At 41.0% G+C, this 24,258-nt stretch overlaps 1 protein-coding gene and 1 long non-coding RNA gene across 2 annotated transcripts; both read right to left on the bottom strand.

The window, feature by feature from the left end:
• Window positions 1-1,385: 1,385 nt before the first annotated feature.
• On the bottom strand, window positions 1,386-24,110 carry ANXA5 (annexin A5). Its single transcript, XM_072861128.1, has 13 exons — window positions 24,009-24,110; window positions 23,877-23,920; window positions 17,147-17,231; window positions 15,971-16,065; window positions 15,042-15,155; window positions 12,502-12,592; window positions 11,454-11,533; window positions 10,940-10,996; window positions 7,836-7,929; window positions 5,938-6,033; window positions 5,335-5,393; window positions 3,064-3,186; window positions 1,386-1,945 (listed from the first exon to the last, which is right to left on the bottom strand). The coding sequence occupies exons 2-13, from the start codon at window positions 23,883-23,885 to the stop codon at window positions 1,883-1,885; spliced, it is 966 nt and encodes a 321-aa protein (XP_072717229.1). The 5' UTR covers window positions 23,886-23,920; window positions 24,009-24,110; the 3' UTR covers window positions 1,386-1,882.
• LOC140651563 (uncharacterized) lies at window positions 17,238-23,686 on the bottom strand. The gene is made up of 3 exons (XR_012042445.1): window positions 23,643-23,686; window positions 22,812-22,902; window positions 17,238-22,704 (listed from the first exon to the last, which is right to left on the bottom strand). It is a non-coding gene; the product is annotated as an uncharacterized lncRNA (long non-coding RNA).
• Window positions 24,111-24,258: the final 148 nt, after the last annotated feature.

Below are 24,258 nucleotides of genomic sequence, written 5' to 3'. Positions count from 1 at the left end.
AAAATTTCTTCTCACCCTGCACATGTTCCTAGCCTTTCCCTCCACCAGCAGCAGCCCTCACCAAGATGCCCCAGTGAGTTGAGTGCACCAGGCTGTAGCTGTATGGTTGGATTCTGGAAGCCCAGGACCCTGGATCAGGTTACCCAAAGGGTCAGAAGAGCTTCAGTGCCAGCATGTAGGAGAGGTGGGAACATGCAGCCCCAAGAAGGGGGCAGGCCAGGATTACAGCAGCACCATTTAGATCAGTCTAAACTATGATGGAGATGCAAACCACACCCACAGCTGTCCCCACATACAGCAATGACATGGAGAATTCAGTAAACCGTCCAGGAAGAGCAGAAGAAAGCATTTAACAGTCTCATTTAAAAAAAAAAAAAAAAAAAGAAGTTGTGCTGGTTTTACGTCTATAAAGTCTTAAACTTGGACAAAAAGAAGCAGGGAAGAGAAAAAGAGTGAAAGTGAGAGTGTATGAGCAGGAGTGAGTGCATATGTGTGAGAGAATGGAAAACAGAAGGGTTTAGAGTGGATTAGGCTTTAGTTAACATATTTACTTATAAAAGGAGCTTTCATATTTTACACTGGAAAACAAGTACTTATTAGCAAGAGATCATGACAGTAATAATTCAGAATTACAATAGAAAAAATTAAAAATTTACATTTATTCAATATGAAAGTTTTAAAGCTCTTAATAATCTGTGAAGAATCAATTTCAACAGGACTATTAAAATGTGCAGTTTCTACAGCTGATGCATGTGACTAACTGATAAGCTAAGTTTAGAACCATGGTGTTTAGACCTTATAATGCATGAAACAGAAGTCTCTTTATTCTCCTTCACACATGTCAATTTAATTTTCAGAGCCAGTCATAAATGATGAACTAAAGCAGTGAATTTAAGGCAGCCTATATAACAGACTGGTGCTTTGCTCCCTGCTAACCTGATGAGAGAGTGGTGCTGCAACCATCCTCTTTTCACCCAAGATCCCTGAGGTACGGATCACTGTCTTCCCATCTCTTCTTCATCTGCTTCCATCCCAGAAATCTTCAACTGGTCCTACAAGTGCAGCATATCTGCTCTACTTTGGCACTGTGCAAACAGCTCTCCTTCCTTCCCCCAGCTTTTGAGGAGAAGAAAAAGACAAAGCAGCACAAAATGAGAATGCAATGCCCAGCAAATACCAATAATTTGGTATTCCAGCTATACCAAACCACAGCATCACCACAGCACCCATATACTAGACTAGACATCAAGACATACAGCTGCAAAACATCATATATACTTAAAAGCTTGCATAATAGCAGGAAAAATATACCAACAGTTTGAAGGTGTGGAATCACATGAAAGGGAAAATAGATCTTTGCCCATTAAAAACCACATACAACTGTGCCAAGAGGGAAAAATTTATTGGTCCTTTAGATTTCCCATGATTGCTTGTATTATGTTCAGCAAATTCATTCAAATATTACATACACAGGATATCTTTTCTTCATTTGCAATGTTAGAGCTAGCTTAACATTCAGTGGAAATGTAAGGAATAAAAGCAAAAAAATATCATCTTCAAATTATTAGTGAAATACATTATTATTTTTTTTCCTATTTCAGCAAAACATTTGCAAAGAACTGGGTTCTGTGCTCAGTACCCAACTTCCATGGAGACGACTCTCGCATACTCACAGAAGGCACTTGAAATTCCTGAAGTTGGGATGTCAGGAAGAGGAGGGATAAGCTATCACTTGAATAACAATATGCTCATTTTTAGTAAGTGCAATACTAGTATAAATTCAAACAGCCACAAAGCATTAAGATACAAAAACTTAGCTAGACATGCTAACTAAAGGGCTGCAAAGCTGGAGTACAACAAATCCTTCGTGTTACTGTCACCATTACTCATCATCTCCACCACAGAGGAGCAGGAGTGCTTTCCTGTAGTCCCCAGATGTATCTTTCTGTTAATATAACAGACCAGTCACCGTGAGTCACAACCACAGAAATGTGAAGAAAAACAGCAGCCAAGGAGGACTCCAACAGATTATACATTTGTCCCACCCACAGGAAATCCACTTGGATGACTCTCCGCTCAGGAATGACACAAGGAAATTCTCTGTCTCTTATGTTAGAGCTATATTTACACAGACAGACTTTCAGAAACACAAAAAGCCTCTGAAAGCTTTACTAGAACTGAGCTACCCATTGCATATTAGAATGCATTTGTCTGCAAACAAAGGAGAAACCCAAAGCAGCACCAAAAGCAACCACCTTTAAATGTGCAGAGTGCACCCGCCATCACTTAGAAAGGCCCCAGCCCTGCTCCCTGTAATTAATGGGAAACTCTGCTACTAATTCCGTAGGACAGCTGTACGGGCCCGACTGACAGTGTCAAAAGCAACTCCACCCAGCCTAATTAAGAGAGTATAATGTCAGGAATGATAACAGAAAATCGTAAAAAGCAGCATTTAAAAATAAAACAAAATACCCCCAAAAAATTCATAGGAAAAAAAGCATTTTGGCTTCAACTTTGCAGCAACAGCTGGCTCTGGATTTCTTGCTGGCTCTTTCCCTTCCTGCTCCTTCCCATCCACTCAAAGGAGATTATGATTCAGACTGGTTCCACAGCGAAATGCTTTCCACTTTGAAATGGTGCAAAAGGTTCCGCACCACAATCCAAGATTTAAACTTCAACCTTGTGATAATTCAGACTCCCAACCCCAATATTATTTCTCTGGAGCCAGCACCCTCTCTGAAGCACTGAAAATCAGAAGGAACCCAGACCAGAAAAAGGAAATGAAGCAGTAGCTAAAAATGGTGTATGAGTAATTGTAATTTCAGAAAACCACATCTGCTCTGCTAGTGAACACTGGAAAGAAACCTTTAGCTTTTCGTAGGAAGTGTCCCCCACTTAAATGACGCTATGTGGTACTTCACAAAACTGCAGACCAACCACCACTGCTCTCAGAATGCACTGTGTTGTCCAGCTCTACTCACATCCGCCCCCTCCCATAAAAATAAACAGCGGAAACAATAACATCTCAAGCACCCCCGTTTTCCCTGACAACAGAGATTTTACCTGAATCATTTGATGCAACGATTTTGCAAAATTCTTTCTGAATTCTTGTCTAATATCCAACAGATCAATTTCACTTCTTGAAACCATGACTCTGATCAGGGTATCATCATCAGTGCCAGCCCCCTAAAAACAAAAGTTTAAATAATACTAAAATATGAGTTTGTTCTAGGACAGATGCTGTAGCAAAACAACAAATACAAACAACCAGGGTGCAACATGAAAGCAAAGTGGAACAAGAGGCGTCTCAAAACACTCCTGCATTAAATTTCTGCTCCAAAACAGAGAGTATTTGGGACAGTATCACAAGACATTGACACTGCAATGTGGAGAACAGAGGACTGACCATGCCAGGTGCTCGAACCCCTGGACTTCTATGAAGTGCCGCATGGTCAGACCTCTTATTTCATGTTTCATCTCACAAGCTTCAACCATGAACGCTCATATAAATTTAAAATAATCCAGTTCCAAGATTACACAGTAGCATATCTCATCACCACAATCAGAATCACATGCAAACCACCCTTTCAATGTAGTCTGAGACTGCAGAATTGCAGTTGGTTCTGGAACTGGGAACTGGGTAAATCCTAACAATGACTAATACAAAGCATATAACATTGTACAGCAAGACACAGGCAGAGCAACTCATTCCACAATTTATCCAGCTGTTTATTATGAAGGTAAACTTCATAAACCTTTTCCAACCACGCAGACATGCTCCACTCTTTTATTCATCTTTATTGCTTTAAACATTTTAAAAGTTCCTGTGCTGGCAGTCTGTGCCAGACGAACATCCTGACCCCTCCTGCTCAGACAAGTCAGACTCCACACAAGCTGAAGCAATACAAATTTTCACATGCTGACCTGCTAATGCACCTCAAGGAAGGACTTGGCAGAGCCCCCACGATCATCTTCAGCCTAACGTCCAGGGTCACTCAATCCTTCGACTGGGTGTAATATTCTTGGATTACATCTAAAAATGCCCTAAAGCTGCTCAAAAGTTATGCCATGAGTCCGGTGGTTTCTGAGTAGGATTTACATTAGAATCTGGTAAAAACCAGGCTCTGCCCCATCTAATCATGAAAGCAAACTCTGCGCATTGTAGAACTTTGTCATGCCAAACTGATTAATCAGAAGTACAAACTCTTCTGCCAAAGTAATAAATGATGATCTTTCTTATCTGAAGTGCTTAATGATTGTTATTTATATTGAAAAAATAATTGGGGATCTCACCAGAGACATTAATCAGGCCCCTCATAATAGAAATGTAAAAGATTCTAAAATCCACAGGAAAAGGTTTTCTATTGCATTCTTTAAAAAATAAAAATTAATAGATAAATAAGAAAAAAAGTAATCTTCCTCATACACTCTCAGCATGCTGGTATAATATTTTGTATTTTCCACCTGAACCTTATTTTACACTGATGTTTATAAAAGCAGTAAAGCAGCTTTTAAAAATTAAGCTATCATTTCACTTCTCTTCACTAATTCTCATGCTGACACCTCATCAACACAACCATCTGGTGACAAACGTACTTCAGTGCTTTTCAGCAAGGGGAAGGGAGTAATTCTTCAGGGAAGCTGATAACTTGCCTGAAAACAATAGACTACCTACCTCGGTTTTAATTAATATTGGCCCCTGTGAGTTAGAAATACAGTTTTCCCTGCTTATCTCTTCCCATCCAAGAGAAGGCGAAGCCAACAGAAACACAGCTGTGTTGCTGGTGGGATTCCCCTGCAGAATCTTTTGTAGCTGTTTAAGCCTCTTTCCTTTTTCTCTGATGAGTTCCTTTTCCTTCTCAAAATAGGATGGATAACCATCAAAATGTGTTTCAAAGCTAACTACACCTTCAGTCTGTAAATACTCGTCTCCAAAACAAAGAGCACTAAATCTGCACAATCTGCAATTTAGTTTTTTGTCATCTTTACTTCCTCATTATATGCACCACCTAAAGACACTGTAGTCTTTATTTAGCTGAAGGTGCCCAGTGGATCTAGCCAGACATTTTCCAATGTAACAAGACGAAGTCCGAAAACAGCTGATGTTTCCTGTAAAAGATTTATGGTCTGACAAACTTACAATGAACTCGAAGTAAAGCTTATAAATCGTTTGTATCCTCTCCCAGATCTGCATTCCCCAAACCTTTTGCAGATGCTTAGTGATGCAGTATCCTGTTGGCATTTGCAGTGGAAGAAGAAATGAAGAACAAGTGAAAGGGAGAGGAATTGTAGCCGGGGGAAACGGAAAATGACGTACGGAAAACACGTACATACCTTCATGGAATAATACAGAGTCTCGGCAAAATAGGCAGGCACGCTTCGGATGCATTTCACTGAAAAAAGGCAAAGGATTAAATTACTGATTGTTATTCAAACAGGACGATCTTTCGCTGTCACAACAAGGTGTGTGTTACTGGATCATTCTCTCTAGTGTGGACAATTAAGTATACAGCTGCCAGCTGGTCTGTTCCTCTGCTACAACTCTTTGGGTTCTAGGAGTTAGAATCCACAATATATTTCTAACAGAAAAGAGACTCTGCTGGTCAAATTCTACTCCCAGTTACAAATCTACTACGACATTGTCCTAAATGAGATGCCAGAAATAAAACAACGGCAGAGTTTTGTCTCACCTTCTGACAGAGGTGCAAGTGACCAAACAGAATGCAGTTCACCACCACTCCCTGGACCATTTCCCCCCTGCCCCCCATCTGTTAAAGGAAGAATAAAGGCCTATTCTCTAGATACAAAAATAGATCCCAGGTGATTAACTTTAAAAAGGAACCATGTTTTCATGCCACTTCCTATAACAACTGCAATTTAAGGAGGCCTGGGACTAAATGAAGAAGGCCAGTTCTAGATCTATTAAGACTTAATTACCAACTGCCAAAAGCAGCTTCTCCAAATCACCAGAGGTTTCACGGTCAATGGTCTCTTCAATTTGAAAGCCGGAAATAGTCATGTATTTGTCAAACACTGCAAAACAGAAAGTGTGCTTAGTTAAGTGTCTAGCCAGCATTTCTCCTCAGTACAGGTTAATGCCATCTGTAACGCATTATCCACAGTTCACATGCTACTGTCCACTCATTCTTCCCTCTCTCCTACTTTAAACACCTATTTGCTACCAGACTGCTACTATGCAACACGTTCCTGTACCTGGGGAGGAACAACCCCATGCACCAGTACATGCTGGGGGTCAACCAGCTGGAAAGCAGCTTTGCAGAAAAGGAACTGGGGGTCCTGGTGGGCACCAGGTTGAACATGAGGCAGCAGTGTGCCCTTGTGGCAAAAGCAGCGAATGGTATCCTGGGCTGCCTTAGGAGGAGTGTTGCTGGCAGGTCAAGGGAGGTGATCCTTTCCCATCTACTCAGCACTGGTGAGGCTACACCTGGAGTGCAGGGTCCAGTTCTGGGCTTCCCAGTACGAGAGAGATGTGGAGCAATTGAAGCAAGTTCAGTGAAGGGCCACTAAGATGATTAAGGGACTGAAGCATCTTTCCTGTGAGGAAACGCTGAGATAGCTGGGACTGTTCAGTCTGAAGAAGAGAAAGCTCAGGGGGGAATATCATCAATGTGTACAAATATGTGAAGGGAGGGAGTAAAGAAGACAGACCCAGGCTCTTTTCAGTGGTGCCCAGCGCCGGGACAAGAGGCAACGGGCACAGGAGGTTCTGTCTGAACGTCAGGAAACACTTTTTGCCTGTGCAGGTGACTCAGTACTGGCACAGGTTACACAGGGAGGTTGTGGAGTCCTTGGAGATGTGCAAAAGCCATGTGGACGTGGTCCTGGGCAGCCTGCTCTAGGTAGCCCTGCTCAAGCAGGGCTCGACAAGATGACCTCCAGAGGTCCCTTCCAACCTCAACCGTTCTGTGATTCTGTGAACACATCCAGTGAAAGGGTGCAGGGAGAAGAGGGAAAGGGAAAGAAGGGAAGTTTAAGGAAATGATAAGCATTTTTCCCAGGCTGCAGCTATCATTTAGCCTGAATCTAAGATCTTGGCTACACTGAGCTACTGCATCAAATTAACTTCACAAAACCAAACTGGCCTATTGGCAATCTGTTCAAGTCTGTGTTCATGAATATCCATAAGACCTGAGTTTTCTATGAAATCTTACATTTCTATCATGCTAAGTAAATGTTAATTGCATAAAAACAAACTTTAGGATTACTTTAATGCAAATAATGGTAAAAAAATAAACAGTAAAATCACAAATCAAATTACCTTTAAAAATCCAAATGAATCCAAAGATTCAAGAAGGAAAACAAAAAGATTAGAGAACCAAAGCAAAACTTACTGGTCATTATTTCCAACAGCCTAAACAGCTTGGTAAAACAGACTTATGAATGGATAATGAGCAGAGAAAAAAATTATTGCCTCTTTATTAACAGCTAATAAAGTATGAACCTATAAAAGGACTGATCTTTTCAGAGCTGGATCTCCATCAGATTATGATGACTCCTAACAGACTCTCAGTATCACTTCTACTGCCACAACCTCTCTCAAAAGGGAAAAAATAAACAAGCATCCAGAAAGAAACACCCTAGCTGTCCCTCAGATCTACTGCACCACTCCTTTGAGCAGGAGATCACTGCTATGGGAGAACTGAATTACAAGAAACAAAACTTAATGTATTAAGTAGAGGGAAGAGGTGATTAAGGATTTCTGGGCTTGACAAATGCGGTACCAGAAACAACTTTTCTACCATTTCTACCACCAGCTGGATAACACTGAGACTTCAGGCAGAAGTTTTCATGCATACATGAACCATATCACCTACCCCTCCTTAAATGGGAAACGCTTCGGGTTCCCAAGATGGTGATGAACTTTTCTTCATCTGTTCCCCATTTCAGCTCCCCAGCTCTAAACAAAACCTGTTGTAAATTCAAGAGATCAAAACAGCAGCATTTGTTATGTGTCCACACGCCCTGCTGAAAAGCTCTATTTGTCTCACTCTAAGGAGCATTAAACTTACTAACAAGCTATAGCTGGAGGGAAAAAAATGAAATAAAATTGCCAAGTACTGAACTGCCTTTAGAAAGATGCAGTAATAAATGATAAATTCTGAAATCGACTGTGAAAGCATTTCCATGAGTAATACTGCTTAAGGCCCTAAGACTGACTGTGCACATAGTCCCTTTCATAAGGGACTATGATAATGGTGATAATACAGGAAATAAAACCCATTCCCAATACTGCTTCTTCTGGTTTGGTTTTTTTTTCTTCTTCCCCTTTTTCAAATCAGACTAGCAAAACTTTATTACATGATGACTCATATCAATGGAAGAACCATGCTAACTTGGCCCAGGAGGAAGTTTTCCAAACAGGAGGGGAAGATGGATTTAGAAGCTCTCAGAAACAGGATCTGTGGGCTGCTAAATTCTTAGCCATATGAAATCAGATCAGTAAGAGATTTTAATCGTTGTAGCACATTCATTGCTCTTCAGGCAAGGCTTTCTTCAATGCAGACAATGACCAGAGCATTAGCAGCATTTAGGAAAGACAAGCACTTCTGTAAGTTGGAATGAGCAACAGGGGAGGGAGAAAATGAGAAAAATTTCAGAAAATGAAATTAGTTGTTCTTCCTGACACTCAGAAGCTTTTTTCCAAATTGTGTGCTAATCACCACGTAAGGAGAAAGCTTTGTACATATCGTAATATATAGTATTTTTTCTCCCTCCTCAGCGAGCAGAGGACAGGCAAACAGGTTACCACCTACATTCAGGCAATCAAATATTTCTTAGAAAAATCCCCACAACCAAATCTGCTGCATAGCAACGCTGTTGGTCATCTGTCTGTCCATATTGTAAAACCTGAATGGGATGTTATGAATTTTTCATTTATGTTTGTCCCACAATCCTATTCAAAATGCATTTGTGACTGCTGCATGCTCTTTTTAATATTAATGGTACAGAGTACAAAAGGGGGGGGGGGGGGGAAGCTATTAAGGCATTGCAAAGATATTTATTTCAAATAATATATGCTAAGCTCTTCAAATGAATACCAGCACTCTGCATCCAGTAGCAACATGAAGTCCCAGCACAGCATTTAGAAACGCCAGGAATGCATTTCTTTAGAGATACTAGAAGTTGTGAATGGCATTTTATGTGAGCTCTAAGTTTTCACCTGCCTTGCCGCTGCGCAATACCCAAAATGTACATCGATTGCATAACTTTAAAAAAAGTGATATTCACAAAATCTCTCCCAAAAATTTAAACTTTCTCCTTCAGGCATTCTCAGAAAAGTCTTGCAAGTTCCCTGCACATTCATACTGTCTCATAGTATGAATGCCCATTCCCCAACTGCTTTGAATTAATGTTTAGTAATCATAGACCAAAAAAAATTAAAAATCACCACTGAGTAAAAAGGCTGCCTCTAATGTACCAAATCCTTCCCAGAATATCATACTAATCAAGAGAAACATTGGGAAGCCAAAAATAGTCTTACATTTGCACAGTCACATTCCTCAACTCTGACCATCTGTACCTACCAATAATAATTAGAAAATTCTCTGAATCTGTTCCAGCTATGTTAGATGTTGAATGTAAAGATATCAGTAAAGAGAAATGTGACAGAACGCTTCTCTGTTTGGGTCCCAGCTCAAGCCAAATGTACATAGCAAACCACAAAGACCATTTAGAAAGCCAGGACTTTTTCTACATTTAGGTATCGTGCCTCCTAAATTTAGATGCTCATTTAAAATCAACTAAAGAGGCCAAAAGGAATTTATCTACCTAACAAGGCCTGTAGTTCCTGGGTTTCTTCAATTACGTAAGCCCAGATAAAGGCAAGACTGACACAATTTCATGAAACATTCTAATTCGTGATTCAAACATTTGCCTCACTAATTTTCAAGCTCTGGTTTCCACAGGATTAATTTTAATAGCAGGAGAACAATGCTTTCTGAATTTACATAACAAAGCATAGGCCTGTGCCAATAAAATACATTTTGCCAGTCTGTCTCTCCACCTTGCACTGCTATCAGGAGAATGTTTTATCGATCTGGTATTCTGCTTTTCCTCCTGATGATATGAACAATCCATATATTTTCTTTCATCTCAACTGACAGTTTATGAGAGGAAAATGTCTAGCCCAGAGTTATCTGAAATAACCAAGAAGAAAGATGCATTAAATGAGTTCTGTAATCGAATTGCTGAAATATTGACCATCGCTACAACTAACAACAAAGCCAACAGCATCCAGCAAGAGACTGCATCAATGATACCAATTTACCGCTGGTATTCCTTTTCCTGTCTAGAGCACAGGTTTAGTGATCAGCGACAACGTCATGGACAATACTCGCAAAGGGCAACATGCGAGTCCCTAGAAACTCTTCAGAGGCAATTCTCAAGACTGTCATCTGGTTACAGTAAAGCAGAATATTTGGTATATTTTCTCTTTTTAATATTTCACCGTCTGTGGAGGCATCCCTCACCAAATAGCATTAACATTTCACTACGACATGTATATGACACATGATACGCAAGGATTGAATTGAGAGAAAAAGTTCAAGTCAGATATTAAGGAATGAACTGTTAACATCTCTGAGTTTTCCAGTAGTGGGTCTCTCAGCATCACAAACCCTCAGCAATCATAACTTTCTTTTCCAGTGATCTAATCACTGTTCCATTCAAGCACCTCACTAAGTAATCAGCAAAACAAGACATGCTTTACACTGAAACGTGAAAGTGCCAAGAATCTTGATCCCAATGTTTCAGGTTTTGACACTTCTTTTGTCCAGAATGTATAAAAGCACAGGAAAACGTATTAAGAAACACACACAGAGAACCTTAACAATTTCTCTCTCACATTTGAATTCTAGCTATGTATTCTCTTTGCAAGATAACTTGTAGAAATGCCCCCAAAACCAACTCATTCACCCACCTGGGCATCCTGCTCAACAAGACCCTCATCAACTCTGCCATCAGGATCTCTATTTGCCTAAAGAGAATTTTAAAAAGTTGTTAAACTGAAGAATTAAAAGTTGAATCAAAAAACAACTTATCTGTTATATTGAGCCTGTAATAGTTACTGTGAGAAGTCGACCCCTAATGCAATCTTCTCCAAAATCACCTTATTTTTCCCTTCTGCTTGCACATGTCTTTACGAAATAAACGTTCTCTTCTCCTATGGCCTTCAAAACTCCCCGTAGCAGGCATTCGCTATACCCATGAGCATCACAGAAGTTTTTCAATTCAGTGATGTGGAAAAGACCCATAACAGAGCTCAAGACTGACCCGGCAAGTCAGAGGAAATGACTCCGTTTCAGAACCAATCCTGCCTATCACCACGTCTACCTAGAATACCCAGCTTAGTAAGCAGAAAGTGACAAGTGTACATCAGACAGGAAAACAGAAGTGAAAATCATACACACGTCTGCACACAAAGAGATACTGACCTGCAGCAGGACCACCAGCAGTCTCTGAAAATGGCCTGATGTTTCTCCTGTGATCTTATCCTCCAAGTTGGCCTCATACTCTGGAAAAGAGCAATACCCATTCACCACCTTGCAGATTTCCTCACTATTTTGAGGAGAAAGCAAGGAAAAGCAAAAAGTCAAATTGACTCACAGTTTGTAGAATCTTTTATCAGAAACAGCTTTAACAACTACAACATATTCTGCTTTCACTTATAACCTAACATTATTGCAAAAGAGGTGAAAAGATAGCATCTCACACCTAGTATCAGGAACAGATTCCTCAAAATATTTTGAAATACAAGGTGACATGCATAGATTCAGCTCTTTAAGGAACTAAAGAGCATACAGATCTGGAGTTATGCTAAAATATGGCAGTGTCACAACTGTACAACAACCATGCGCCCAGAAAAGTCTAGTGCTAATAAATTTTGCCCTTGGAGACACTAAGTTTTGCCTTGAACTTTATTAAGACATGAGAATTTATTGTGTGGCAGGAATCTGCACAGAGGTAAAAGAAATGTGTTTAATTAAACACTGCCTTAAAAAAAACCCAAATCACAGGGTAAAAGCACATACTCCTGCAGACAACCAAAAAGCTGCACCTGCTTTAGAGCAAATGCATTTGAACACTGAGCAAAAGGCAAAAAATAACTTCTGTTTTTCTATGTGATACCAGTTTTCTAGTTTACGATTACTAAAAATCCCCTTTCAGTCAAAGGGATGAAAATAATGGGTGAAAGAAGTAAATGTATTTGAATGAATTCTAACTATAAAGCACAAAACACTATGGTGCAGGTCATAACTCAGGTTATGACCTGCAGTCATAGTCCCGAAATAGAAACTATTTTAGTTTACAATCCAAACTCTAGCTTCTTTCAGTATGACGTTTTGCAACACAGCAGAACGAAATCCCACTTATTGGACACATTCATCAGTTCACAGGTAGACCTTATTTGAAAGATGAGCTAAAATCATATTAAGAGAACTGAACGGAGACCCTAGAACTTTATTTTATACAGAACTTTACCTTGCAGATAAACCTGTTTAATATTCCGCACTTCCGCAGGTGTTCTGGAGGCAAGAATTTCAGTCAACACTTTCTCATTGGTTCCTGCTCCCTGCAGGGGTGCAAGTATAAATCAGTTGATGGAATAACAAAAGGAAAACAAGAATTCCCTTTGACAATCAAAAGCAAGCATCACTTATACACTTGGCCCAAATAAAGAAAAATTATTTTCTTCTTTCTGGTATATTGTGGGGGTTTTGGAAATAATTTTTTCCAGTTCCAGCTTGATTGTTTTCAAAACCAACCTAACACTTAATAAAGGCTCACTGCTGCAGGATTCAGATGAGCCCTTCCATGTTCAAGCACACCCAGATATGCCTCAGTTCTTCGCTATCACAGTCAATTACATCAAGGTAAGTGATGAACAGAGTAACAATTTCCATCTTAGCTCTAGTTCATATACTGTCTTTCATCAGCTAGTACACAGATAAACATAGAGCCACCCAGCAATGATCTTTACTTTTCTATGAATTGTGCTATGTTAAACCCACCCTCTTTTCCACTGCAAACAAACACATTTTACAATAGAATTGCTAACCCAGATAGTTTAAGGTGCTGCACTCTAATTACAGCAGGCACAACAGGCACTGTTCACTTTTACAAGGATAAAATTTACAAAAGCCAAGGCAGTATCTCGTTTCCACAAGCCTGAGTCTACTTTGCCTGTAAGAATAAGTCATTGCTCTTTACGCTTCCAAAGGAGTCATTTCACAAAAGCAACACTGAAATACAATACTGTGTATTTTTTGCTTCAGCATGTTACTTACAACCTTTCCTGTAAGGAAAATCCAAATGCTAACTGCATACAAGGATATCCAAAATACCAATCTGCCAGCTTACATGTAATCACTTTCAAAATACAGATTGTTTCAAGAACATGCCTACTCAACGAGTGAGGCACGCACAGTTATATTAGTTCTAATCTAAGTAGCAGCAGTGAAAATTGATAGGACAATCTTCAGCCAGACTTAATGCTCTTAGCTGAGTGTTATCTTGCACTGAAGTCTCTGCTATCACATCTTCTTTACTGTTGTTATCCACCTTAGCTGAACTGCAGCTAATATTGACATATTTTCCTGTGCAGACACATTCTCTGAAATCCTATGATCTTGTGTTTAATATCATTTTTTGTAGGTGACAAGAACAAAACCACTCTTGTTTCACTATGCCTATTTTCCCTCCTACACCCATCTGTTCTGTCATTTCCCTGTTAGTCTTTGACTCCTAAGTCAACAAGAGGAGCTTGGGAATACATTTTTTCCTTTTAGTCAACAAGGCCTTTATCAGTTTCTTTGTCAGGTGCCATCTCCCCTTCCCCCACTGCATATAAAGACATTACAGAAAATTTCCAGGATTAAAGTTTCTGTTGTCTGAGATACTATTTGCTGGGTCATGGGTTCATGAGCACTAGCTTGCACAGTTGACTAAAGCCTACATATTAACCAGTTGGTCATCAAGGATCTTGGGAGTTTACTTGTAAGTGTCACCCAACCAAGCACTGCCTGACACTAGTCAAGTTCAATGTCCTCTAATCAACAGGTTCTGTGACTAATCCAGGGACATCCAATTCCTGAATTTCCACAAGCTGATGATATCAGACAGGTGTAACAGAGGGGGGAAAAAAAATAGGACCACATGGAAGAAAACACACTAAAATATCTACACCTACAGATTGTAAATTGTTTGTTTATGTGGCCTTCCCAGAAAGGCACTAAATGCATTCAGCTAAAGAGAAATGTTAGAAAAGTAACACTGACAGGGCTATCAACTCTTCCCTGTGTTTTACTGGAGGCAGCTTTTAGAACACATTCAATAATACAGATAATACCGCTCATAATTTTGGTGGACATCAGTTTACATAAGTACGCTAGCTCATCAATTTTGGAGTTGCACTGTAATCCATCAGGGGCAAAACACCCTCTAGCTTAAATAATAATCAAGGAGAGACATACAAATAACATCACACTTTAATGAAATGCCTTGAACTAATTTGCAGCTTATGCGTACAGCTGTATAGCTGTAAAACCTAGGCTGCTCACAGAAGAAAAATCTAGTGTCTGCTGGACGTCAGCACTGCACTTTACCAGCAAAAAGAATTTAAAAGCAACATGCACATCTACTCATTGTATTTCAGTCAGCAGGAACAAGTCTTATGCTACGTAGATTTTAATTTGCATCTACAGCAACACTGTCCTCTTAAGACTACATACTTTCTTGAGAAAATAATTTCACATAAAACATTATACAGACTAGAGTTCTAAACTACCTCTAATGAGTTGTTAGGATGAATAAGAAACCAGGCAAAACCATGGCATTAGCAATAATAGCAGGTGTTAGGATAACATTCCTAATTAAAAAAAAAAAAGGGGGGCAAAAAGAAAAAAAAAAGGCTATGTCTATTGGCTTTCCCCTTACCAACCAAAAGTTAATTCCTAAAAAACAACAAAAGAGCAACAAACATTTCATATAATGTATTAATTCCCTTCCCTCATTCCTCTTACCTTGATGGCATGCTTCAGTGCATGAGCATCAAAAATATAAGCTGGTCTCATCAAAGATACCATCAATGTTTCAAATTTGCCGGTAAGTTCTGATTTCAGGTCATCTACAAGATCCTAATGCAGAACAAACAGTGCTGTAATGAACAAGGACTAACCATTTTAAATGGATGCATGCACGTCTGTAAGCTAGAACACTCTGGAGACACATCAAAATGTGTAGGGGACAGGGCTCTCTGTTTTAATTGGTACCTGAACTGAAACAAATGTAGCCAAATAACCCAGAAGAAAAGGATACAAGGGCATTTGGAAAACCTGAAACATATTGTGATTTTTTTTTTTTCAATATAGAAATTCTTTAAACCCTAGTTGTTCACTGCACTTGCTATCTGAAACAAAGGTTAACCAGCCAGAATATTAAAGGATCCAACAATGCTGGAAGAAAGAAATAAGCTGTTTTTGCTTTGAACTCACTTATGGCTTTATCTACCAAGATATTTGGTTTTGTTCTCTCCTACGGTATTAGGCTGCTTTATTTCTGCCACATTTTCTAGGTCTAGAAAATTCTTTTCCAGCTATCATCTTATATTCGAGACCTTGCGTCAAAATATTTGATAACTCCTTCCATACCAAGAATGAGGTCAGTACTAACAGGAAACTATAGGAGCTTTTGCACAAAAACCCATCTAAGACATACTGGACTGAAATACAGAAAAAGAAAGTAACTTCTTCGTGCTAACCTAAAAGGAATATTCTAACCTAGCCAGCAATTAAGGATATGGCAGAGTCGGGGAGAGGGGGAGACAGAAACAAAACTAGATTTTCTTCGAAGGAACCTTTTACAGGGAGCGCGATGAATGTGCCTCACAGTTTTATGTAATCATCATAGGCCACATTCAGCTCATTTCTAGAGGTATTTTTCTTCTTCTCACCCTGCCAAATAAGGTTTTAAAGGCAGATGCAATTTCTTGACGCTGGGCATTGTTTCTGCTGGTAAGGATCTTCAGAATAGTTTCTTCATCAGTCCCTGAAGTTAGAAAGAACAGAGAGTTACAAACACCCTCTAAAAACCAAACAGCAGTGGCACAAACTCAAAAGGCAATGAAAGATGCTTTGAAAAAACAGTCTACTGACAAACAGCAGAAGCATCTAAATAACTGATGTCACCATACCCCAAGCTGAGCTGACAGGTTTGGTGTTCTGCTGTTGCAAAAATATGGCTGGAGGACCTACGTATTGTTTGTTCTCCATCAGTGCTCTGTTCCACTCACTGCTCCCAGCACCCGAGGCAATCAGCTATAACATTTAGACACAGTCTGTATTCTACAGAGGAGCCTTGCCTTTGGGCTCACCAAGGGATTTACTTTAGAATAAACAGCAAAACTCAGTCCAGTAACCCCAAACACCCCAGAGTACAGAAGTGCAGGGCTATTATCCATTTTATATACGACAGTTTGCAAGGTAGCCCTCACAGCACAGCATCTTACTAGCCCTACTGAGTTTGTCAATAGGCTGAGGTGCATCTCATTTCCCTTCTTCCCTTCCTTCTGCTTCCTCCCGCAGGCAGCCTCAAAGAAAGTAGCAAACTAGGATTTGTTCTCACAGGGAAGTTTTGGGACAGAAAGCTATAGTGTGAGTTTACAGACCACTTGTTTGTCTACATTAATGTTGTGTGCTTGTATTCTTTGTTCACAGTAACTGTAATGTGCTTACAGAGTTCCAGACCGAGGGGGCTGTCACACATTTTCCAAGCACAGAGCTTCTGCTATACTGTCATAACTCTCCATAGTTGTCGCCTGTAAATCCACAGTCTAGCTTACTATGCAGTAAAACTCTGTGTGCAGGGAAGCCTGTGGAGTATCAATTTTTAATGGCGAATGTGCAAACCACCTTCTTTTTTCCCTTATGCTAACCTAAAAATAAACCTTCTTGAGAGCAGCATAGTCAAAACCAGGACACACCCAGGCCCCTGCAGTCCTGGGGTTGTCACTCCACGGCATGTAGATGCATGCCCTACTCTCATCTGCTAATATAAAAAAATGAGTTCAGAAAGGATGTTTTCAAAGGAGTAAGAGCCCTTTCCTTTTCGTAAAATAAATTATTCTTACCCATTCCTTTCATGGCCTTACGAAGAGCTTCTGCATCAGCTCTGGCATCAAAAGGAGAGAAGGCTTTCACGGTACCTCTTGTGTACTACAGGGGGAAAAAAAAAGGGTGGGAGGGGAAGCAAAAAATCCATGAAATAGAAGATAGCATCTTTCAGTTCTCCACACATGAGCCCAGACTGAATTTGAATCCACAATCCAAAAGAAGATAGCATTTTTCTTGCAATTGTCTCACTAAATAGCAGTCTGTGGGTATTTAAACACAGCTCTCGCTTAAAAGGGACTACTATGGTTTTACACAGCAGTATACCAGATAAGTTCAGGTATGTTTACATAATGGTAGTTTGCAGGATTGGTATTTACAACACTGGAGCCTGAATGCAGGAAAATGACTAAGAAATTACCATTTATTAAAGTAATTTGGGAAATTAATTGCACAAATCACGTATGCTAGAAAAGCTGCACAAAGATCCAAGACGCATTCGGAAATAACCTCCTCTCCTCAAGAAAAACCTACTGGAGCTCTCAACCAGTATCATACTGATTTTTTCCATCACGCTGCAAATGAGACCTACTGAACTCTGCAATGGCTTTCAATTTTTCATCATGTTTCTTTTGGCATAAGCAACTTTTTACTCAAGTGATTCAGCTACATTTCTCATAGTAGTTTACAGCTAAAAAGAAATAACAGTTCAAACATAAGGATAAAAGATCAGCCCATCCAAACACAAAAATAATTCCACTAGGTTTCCATGGAACATGGCTCTTCAGGGACTTTCTCTATGGGTCAAAACCACAAAAGGATATTCATCGCTCTTACGGCAAAGTCTCGCCTTTATTTAAACATGACAGTTCAAGAACCTATATATGTATAGCACAGTAGTTAATTTATAAACTGTAAATGGCCAAAAGGGGAAACAGTTGGGTTTTGGGAATAGGGAGTTTTTTCTAACAGCTGAAAAAAGACATTTATTGTAAGCATCGCTGTACAAAAGTAGTAATCAGTACAGGCAGGGCATTTTTCCACTCTCAAGAAAGAGCATGAAAGGAAGTGCCAAGACATCTACTGAGACTGGCACCAGATTATTTCACAGGCAGCACAGCCATCTGGCCTCTGCGATACAGCCTTTCCCTCAAGTTAGCAGTTTCAGCCCCACAGTGTTTTGGTTTCAAGTCAATGTACTCATCCAAGAGAGGTCAGCCAGAAGAGCACAAAGAGAAAAGAGCTGGAGAGCACTAACCAGAAACTGCCCTGAAGCACTGCTACCTCTCAGGCCACCTGTGTCTTATTGCCACCAGAGACTCCCTACCCCTCCCACTGCAGAAGCAGTAATGAGTTAGGTTTACCTCCGCCGTACTTCAGCAAATCAGAACACAAAGTATCATGGTGTTTAACAGCAACAACAAACTTCTTTCTGGTGGATGCTTTCCAATATCCAGCATACTTCAGAGGCATGACAACTCCCCTGAAGCATTCTGCTTTTCCCGTTACAAGCAAGTTTTTAGGCAGTACTTCAAATTTAGGCACAGCAATATGTACTTAGTCATTTTCCTAGCTAATTCCAAAGGCTATCGTGAAAAAAATTCAAGGATTTGGGACTCAATTTTATAAATCGAATTTAATTTGGTAAAACAGATAAAGACTAAAAAGCCTCTGCTTTCCTCCTCCTCCCTTATTACCATGCCAGCCAGCATGGGATTATTTAAAATTGTATTTCCTGCTGTTTTGTTTCGTATCATCTTAACATAACTAATATTATACAACTTCCACAATTCTCCTTTGGACATGACTAATGGTCAACAGGTCTCAGAAGAAAAAGTTATTGATCTTTAAGTTAAAGTTTTCCTTTGTTTATTTTGTTATGAGCAAGTGAAATTCCACTTCACAATTCCTAAGCCTTGTGACAACAGCTCAACATTCCTCTGTGGCTGTTTTAGACAACATATGTGTGAACACTACATGCTAGATTAAATCTATGTCTGCATCATCCTTCTCATTTTTGTCAAGAAGATTCCTTCCATAACTCCCTTTTCCAAAGCACCGTGTAGAAAGCCTCAACATACACTAAGCTTGATGAACAGTTCCTGAAATTCTTCTGGTGCAGCTGTAGTCTGAAAGAGTTTTCTTGATGTCTGGGCATCATTTGCATTCCAGGCATTCCCTCCTGATGCACAGCGTTTATTGGATTTTGGCTACCTACCTGCCACAATCACCCTCGATCAGTACTTGAGCTGCACCTAGCTTGCAAACCAGAAATATTGCTGCAGCTCTGCCATCCAGCATAATAAAAATCCACATCACCTGGGTACCACAAAGACAGCAGCTATAATGGCAGAATCTCCGGCTACATCTGCTGCCCTTGATACTATATGCTGGTGCAAATAGAGCACAACCACAGCAGGGGCTGTTAGGATAAGACAAGCTTGGATACAGCTTTGTGGGCCCAAGTCCAACCTACAGTCTAACTGCCTTCAGAAGCCACATGTGGGCAGATGTGACACAGACAATAGCTGGTCCATCACCGGGAAAGTGTCGAGCCATCCCTAAATTTCACATCAGAAACCTACTCACCTAGCTTTTTAGAGCACTGCAGTGTGGCCCAGCAATCAGGGTATGGCAGGAAATGCTCAGGCGACAAATCCATCTAAAACACGCCACTGCCCAGAAGCACCCTTATTAGTTATTCCAGTCCCCATTTCTCATTTGCAAATTCAATGGACAACGGCAGAAAGCTCTGCAGTGATAACAAACTCAGTCCGCGGAGGGAAGAGCTGTCCCTTCCTTCCCAAATGTGACACCTTTTGGCCAGAGAAAGAGAGGGCAAGCGCCTTTTCTAAACCACCATCACTGCCTGAACCGCTGAAGTCAACTTTCAGTCACGGAGAATCTGAAATAGGAGCTATGAACCAGACATTTCTAACAAAATAATAGATCCACACACAAGAGTTTCTGACAAAAGCCAGACACTCATTTATCAGACAACTCAGCTACAGTTTAAACTTTATCGAAATAAACTGGTTCTTGCAGATGGATCACAGCATCACAACTGCTACACCATCCTGACCCAATATGAAAAACGGTGAACTGAAAGACAAGTATTTAACATTTATTTACAAACTTCATAACTTTTTATAGACATAAATTATCTTATTTTTAGTTTCTCTAAGAATGTTCCTTGCCATTTACACAAACAGATACACAGTAACACTACAGCCTCCTAGGTCGTTTTTATTTTGGTTAGTATGTTTCCCACCCAATAGAACCCAAAGCACCTCAATGGAAAGGAAAACACAAATAGTCTTTGATATAAATCCTTTTGTAATCTAGAGTGATCCCTTACTAAGTAGCAACACCCTACACTGGGCAGTAAAATATAAAGAGAAGCACAACATGCAAGACCTCAACAGAAAGAATATCACAAGATTATAACACCCAAAATCTACCCATGTTCTTTTCTTTCTACATTCCCCAATACACTGACTGTTGTTAAGCAACCATGTGTAGCATAAGCGCAATTTGTGATTATACACTAGAAATAAACAGCAGCTTCCATTTTCTCCAGACACCTACCAATGAGACTAACAAAGCCCCTAGATACACAAAACTAGCATGAAGAGGGAAGGTAGAGGAAAAAAAGAAAGAAAAAAAAAAAGACTTCATAGCAAGAGATGGTCTTGCTTTAGAATTTATGCCCCTCCAAATGAGGAAATTCACGTTCTCTGTTATTTTTGTTTATTCTGCTCCAGCAAAAGTTTGCAGGAGAAAATCTCATCAGACGAGATGTTTCTAACCAGCACCTCAGAGCTACGTTAACTTCTCCCAAGAGACAAGTTTGGCTTCACAATTTGATGTCATGTGGTCACATATCCTGGCAACAGCATTATCTGCAAGATCAACAATAGCCACTTAACAAGGTTCCTTTTAATTTTTCCCACCAAGCACACAAAAAATTTCCCACCCACAAGATCCCACGTTTAGCCACTGTTAAATACATTCATTATCAGCAAACAAAAGACCATACTTGAACTGATTCAGACTTCTTCCGGGCTACCCTTGCTCTGTACCCACTCACATCAAGTTCTTACCACTCACATTTCCCATAGATGAAGAGCTACCCCCTTTCACGATGCTGCTCTGCAGCAACAAAAGTAGGGTCTCATCAATTTGCCACTGGAAAGCCCAGTGTCTAGCGCAGGAAAGGTGGTATGTGACTTTTTTTAAAGCAGCCATCTGTTTACAAGATGGCACAGGAAAACTGTGGAGTGCTAAGAATGGAAACGGAGAATGTTTTCCAGCACAGAGGTTGACAAACACAGAAGGTATGCTATTTTCAGAAGACAGAAGAGAGCCCAGAAGGTCACATGCTAGAATAAATGAAAGACTGCCTTAAGATTTCTTACACAAGAATAGACATTTTGCAGATAAAACACAACACAGCGTTCACCGGTAAATCGAAAGCCTTTATGGCCACTGAAGACCACACAGAGATCCCCATTCAAATTGTGCTTTATAACTAACATCATGTAAAAAATATATAATTATTTCATTACATCCTTACCAAAATTTCAAGGTCAGTAGGATGTAAATTACATTGTGAGTGGGTGAATATGGGCACAGAGCTGATGCAAATGCACAACTATAAAGATGCCTCTACAAAACACCTCTCTAAGTTTAGTAATGCTTCAGATTGTCCACTTAAATGGAAGGAGTAAGCTCTGGTCAGCGGACTATAGTCACATCTGCCCCACTAAATTTAAACTGCTGACAAAAACCAGAATTACACAACATGTGTGTTGAACTCTGAGTCAGTACAGCATGGAGATACTAAAGATAGGGAGAGAAAGAAAAAAAAAAAAAAAGAAAGCGAGGGGGTGGGAGAGAGGGAGAAGAGAAGAGCAAGCAACAGCAACGTAGGAACCAATGCAAGGACGTTTGCAAAAACATTCAAAGAACCTGTCCTCACGAGTAACCTCAACAAAGCCAAAGAGCTTCTTAGGACCCGATTCTGAAAAAGCGTTTGTACTTTGCAATGCAAAACACAATCCTCTGAAGCGCTACTGGAGTTGGCGATACTATTCCTGTGCTCCAAGTCACACGTGCACATTGGCAGAAGAGGAACTCCAGATATAGTGCACAGCAGCCACACCTTCACCAGCAGCAAGCAATCCTTTCCTGGCAGTTTATAAATGGATATACAAAATACTATACAAAATTCACATTCAGGGAAAAATTTGGGAGTAGCAGACCAAAACAGATCAGTCCAGAGCATGCAAGTAGAAAAGATTCTTGTTGCTTTCTTTCCGGATTTCTGAATTAGCAAACGCGGGGTAGCATTTCCAAGGCAGCTTGTTCATCAAGCAGGAAGAGATCGTACCATGTGCATCTATGCATTAACAAAGACCACCACACATACAGACGTGAGAGAAAAGGCAGCTTGTTAGGACAGCAGTGGTCCTCCCAAGAAAGCAGTTAAACACAGGCGTGGAGAGACCAGTCTGCACAGCACATTACGGCATGCTGTAGTTTTCCCACAAGATGAATGAACGTTTTTGTCCTGGACCTGGAACACACAAAATCCCTCAGGTCTTTGGGGAAAAAAATAAAAAATCTTCCCATAACTGAGCAAGAACAAATACTTCAGTGACCAATGCTCCAAAGATAACTTACCTTCTTCAAAGGTTTTATTCTTCAGTGATGTATCTAGACCAAATTGGACTTCAGTACACTGTGCTGTGCAGGCTTTGTGAACTCTGAACCTCTAGTTGTACATATAAATCACTACTGTCAAATGTTTAAATGTTTAAAGAAAGAAAAATCCCCTCTTTGTCCCTCAGAAAAAATCCCAAAACTTTAATGATTTAGTGGAATACTATTATAAATATATTTTTTTAAGTGAAGTACCCTTTCTTTCTTTTAAAACTAAATCCAGACAGAATATGAGTAAATATGCACCGGAGTGTTAAAACACCACCAATCATTCAACTCATTAAGTTCAAATAACAAAACTAATACTATATTGCTGTGCAATTACCCCAACATTTGTGAAGGCACTCATACAACTTGATGGCTTTCACTTCCTACAGCAGTACAAAACCCATAAATATGCCATTAAACTCTTTATTTTACTTTCCAGAGCGTATGATGCAACTATAGAAACAAAGACTGGAATCTGCCCCGTTTTCCAAGCCTTCCTCCAGGGTCAAACCTAACAGCAGCGACACAAGGGCTGCAAAGGAAAAAAAATACCAGACGAAGTACTGCATGATAGCTGCGAGGCTTCCAGCTTCCAGGAAAATTAAGTTGGATACAGGAAAGCTGGGGACGTGAGTACCGAGCCCGAGCCTCCCCAGAACACAGCCACGGCGGTATTTTTTTCTCCTTCCTCCTCCAGTGGAAGGAGCCTCCACCCAGGCATAATATAAACACGCGGTACCGAAAACTTGGCCAAATTAGTGGAAACTGGCGGAAAAAAAAAGTTGTGCCTGACGTGCGCCTCACATGATTAGCTGCTTTCCTCGTCCCCCTGCCCTCCACGTCTCCCCAGGCCTGGGGACGGGTTGATTTACGGGAGACCGACAATACATCAGTGAGGAGTAAAAGTAAGGAGACAGATAAGACGCGGGTGTCCCGGGACGGGCGGCGGCCGGGCCGGGGCGAGCCCGCCGAGGGGCCGCGGCGGCCGTTAGCCCATCGCGGCGGCCGTTGTTAGCCCGGCGCCGCCGCCCGCCTCACCTTCGCCATCTCTGGGATCCGCCGGGCCGGAGCCGAGTCCGAGGCTGCAAAGAGAGATGCGACAGTGAGTGAGCGCCCGCCCGGCCCGGCCCGCCACCCTCGCCTCCCCTCCCTGCGGGCCAGCGCCCTCACCGCAAGCCGAGCCGCCGCCGCCCAGAGCCACCGGGAGCACTGAGGAAGGCAGGAGGGAGAGAGCCCCGCTCCGGCCCCGCCGCTGCTTGCCTCACCCGGGGGCCGGGCCAGGCCCCACCCCGGGCGGGCGGCGAGCCACGGCCGCCTCCCACGGGCTGCCTGGAGGCCGGGCAGGCGGCGGTTTCAGCCCGCGAGGCCCCGGGGCTTTGAGGCGCGCTTAGTGCCGCCGGCCTTCGCGTCCCGGCTGGGG

Source organism: Ciconia boyciana, chromosome 5 (assembly GCF_034638445.1).
Source record: "Ciconia boyciana chromosome 5, ASM3463844v1, whole genome shotgun sequence".
Lineage (NCBI taxonomy): Eukaryota > Metazoa > Chordata > Aves > Ciconiiformes > Ciconiidae > Ciconia > Ciconia boyciana.
The sequence above is the reverse complement of the archived record's forward strand: the minus strand, read 5'-3'. Positions and strand labels throughout refer to the sequence as shown.